The 1,427-nt window shown below is 69.9% G+C and overlaps 1 protein-coding gene across 1 annotated transcript in view; it reads left to right on the top strand.

Moving 5' to 3' along the window:
• Positions 1–987: 987 nt before the first annotated feature.
• Positions 988–1,427, top strand: part of THAP7 (THAP domain containing 7) — an 11,137-nt gene continuing 10,697 nt past the window's right edge. The window contains exons 1-2 of the mRNA XM_017839606.1: positions 988–999; positions 1,220–1,283. Coding sequence (XP_017695095.1) covers positions 1,233–1,283 — 51 coding nt within the window. The 5' untranslated portion in view covers positions 988–999; positions 1,220–1,232. The remainder of the gene's footprint in view (positions 1,000–1,219; positions 1,284–1,427) is intronic.

Raw genomic sequence — 1,427 nt, 5'->3', positions numbered from 1 at the left:
CGTTGGCCCGTGTCAATCCATAGTGACCCACGTTGGCCCGTGTCAATCCATAGTGACCCACGTTGGCCCATGTCAATCCATAGTGACCCATGTTGGCCCGTGTCAATCCATAGTGACCCATGTTGGCCCATGTCAGTCCGTGCTGTTCCGTGTTGACCCACGTTGGCCCCCGTGACTCTGCTCTGCTCTGTGTTGACCCGTGTAGGCCGACCTGAGTCCATTTGTGTCACCCCCATGTCACCCTGTGTCACCCCGTGTCACCCCGTGTCACCTTGTGTCACTCCGTGTCATCCCATGTCACCAATGTCCCTCGTGTTGCTCCCACCAGGGACACCCCTTGTGTGACCCCCCCCCGACCCCCTTGCCCCCCCTGGCCCCTCCCCTGTGTCACTCACGTGGTGTCGCCGTACCCTCCCCTCCCCGTGACGTCACCCCCACACCGTGACATCACCGCTTCTCCCACCCCTGGGCGAGGGCGGGAGGTGACACCCAAATTCCGGGGTGCCCTGAAACCTGTGTCCCCTCGGGCGGGGGTGACACCCAGGGGTGGCACCCGAATTCCAGGGTGCCCTGAGACACCTGAGTCCCCCGGGTGAAGACAGGAGGTGACACTGGGGGTGACACCCGAATTCTGGGGTGTCCTGGGACACCCGAGTCCCGCGGACAAAGGCAAAGGTGACACCCTGAGGTGCCACAAAAATCCGGGGTGCCCCGAGCCCCCCGTGTCCCCCGGGTGAGGGCAGAGGTGACACCCTGGGGTGCCCCGAGGCCCCGGTGCCCCCCGGGCAGGGCGGGGGTGGCCCGGGAGCCGCTGGAGCCGAAGGGCCCCGCCCGGGCGATGCCCGGGGGGGCGGGCGGGGGTTGGGGAGGGGGAGGGCGGGCTCTGTGTCCCCGTGTCCCCCCCGTGGGACCGGCCCGGGGGGAGCGCGGAGGTGCCACTCGCGGGTCCGTGCCGTGCCCGCGGCGGGGGCGGCACCGGCAGAGCCCGGACCGGGACAGGTGAGGGGGGACAGGGAGGCAGGGACCCCCCCGGGTGGGCAGGGGACCCCAAAAACAGGCGGCTGGGAACCCCCAGGGTGGGCAGGGGGTCCCCGGGGGGCCGGACCTTCCCCACCTGCCCCCCCGAAAAGCTGTCGGGGGGTCCCCGCCCAGGGCTGCGGCTGCTTTGGGGGGGCTGTGGTGTTATTGTAGGGTCTCCCCGGGGTCTCTGTTGTTCCAGAGCCTCCCCCCCCATGGTGGACACGGGGGACAGGGGGCGGCGCAGCCCCCCCAGGCTGGCACAGGTGAGTGGGGGGGACTCCTGAGGGGTGTGGGGGGGGACGGGGAAAGGGGGGCACCCCCAGGGGATGGGGGGATGACCCCCAGTTAATGGGGGGGGGACACAGGGATGAGGGGGAACACAGGGATGGGCTGTGAGGATCCCCCCG

Source organism: Lepidothrix coronata, unplaced genomic scaffold (assembly GCF_001604755.1).
Source record: "Lepidothrix coronata isolate B3197 unplaced genomic scaffold, Lepidothrix_coronata-1.0 Scaffold441, whole genome shotgun sequence".
NCBI classification, from domain to species: domain Eukaryota; kingdom Metazoa; phylum Chordata; class Aves; order Passeriformes; family Pipridae; genus Lepidothrix; species Lepidothrix coronata.
Note: the sequence above shows the minus strand (reverse complement) of the source record. Positions and strands in the feature narration are given on the sequence as shown.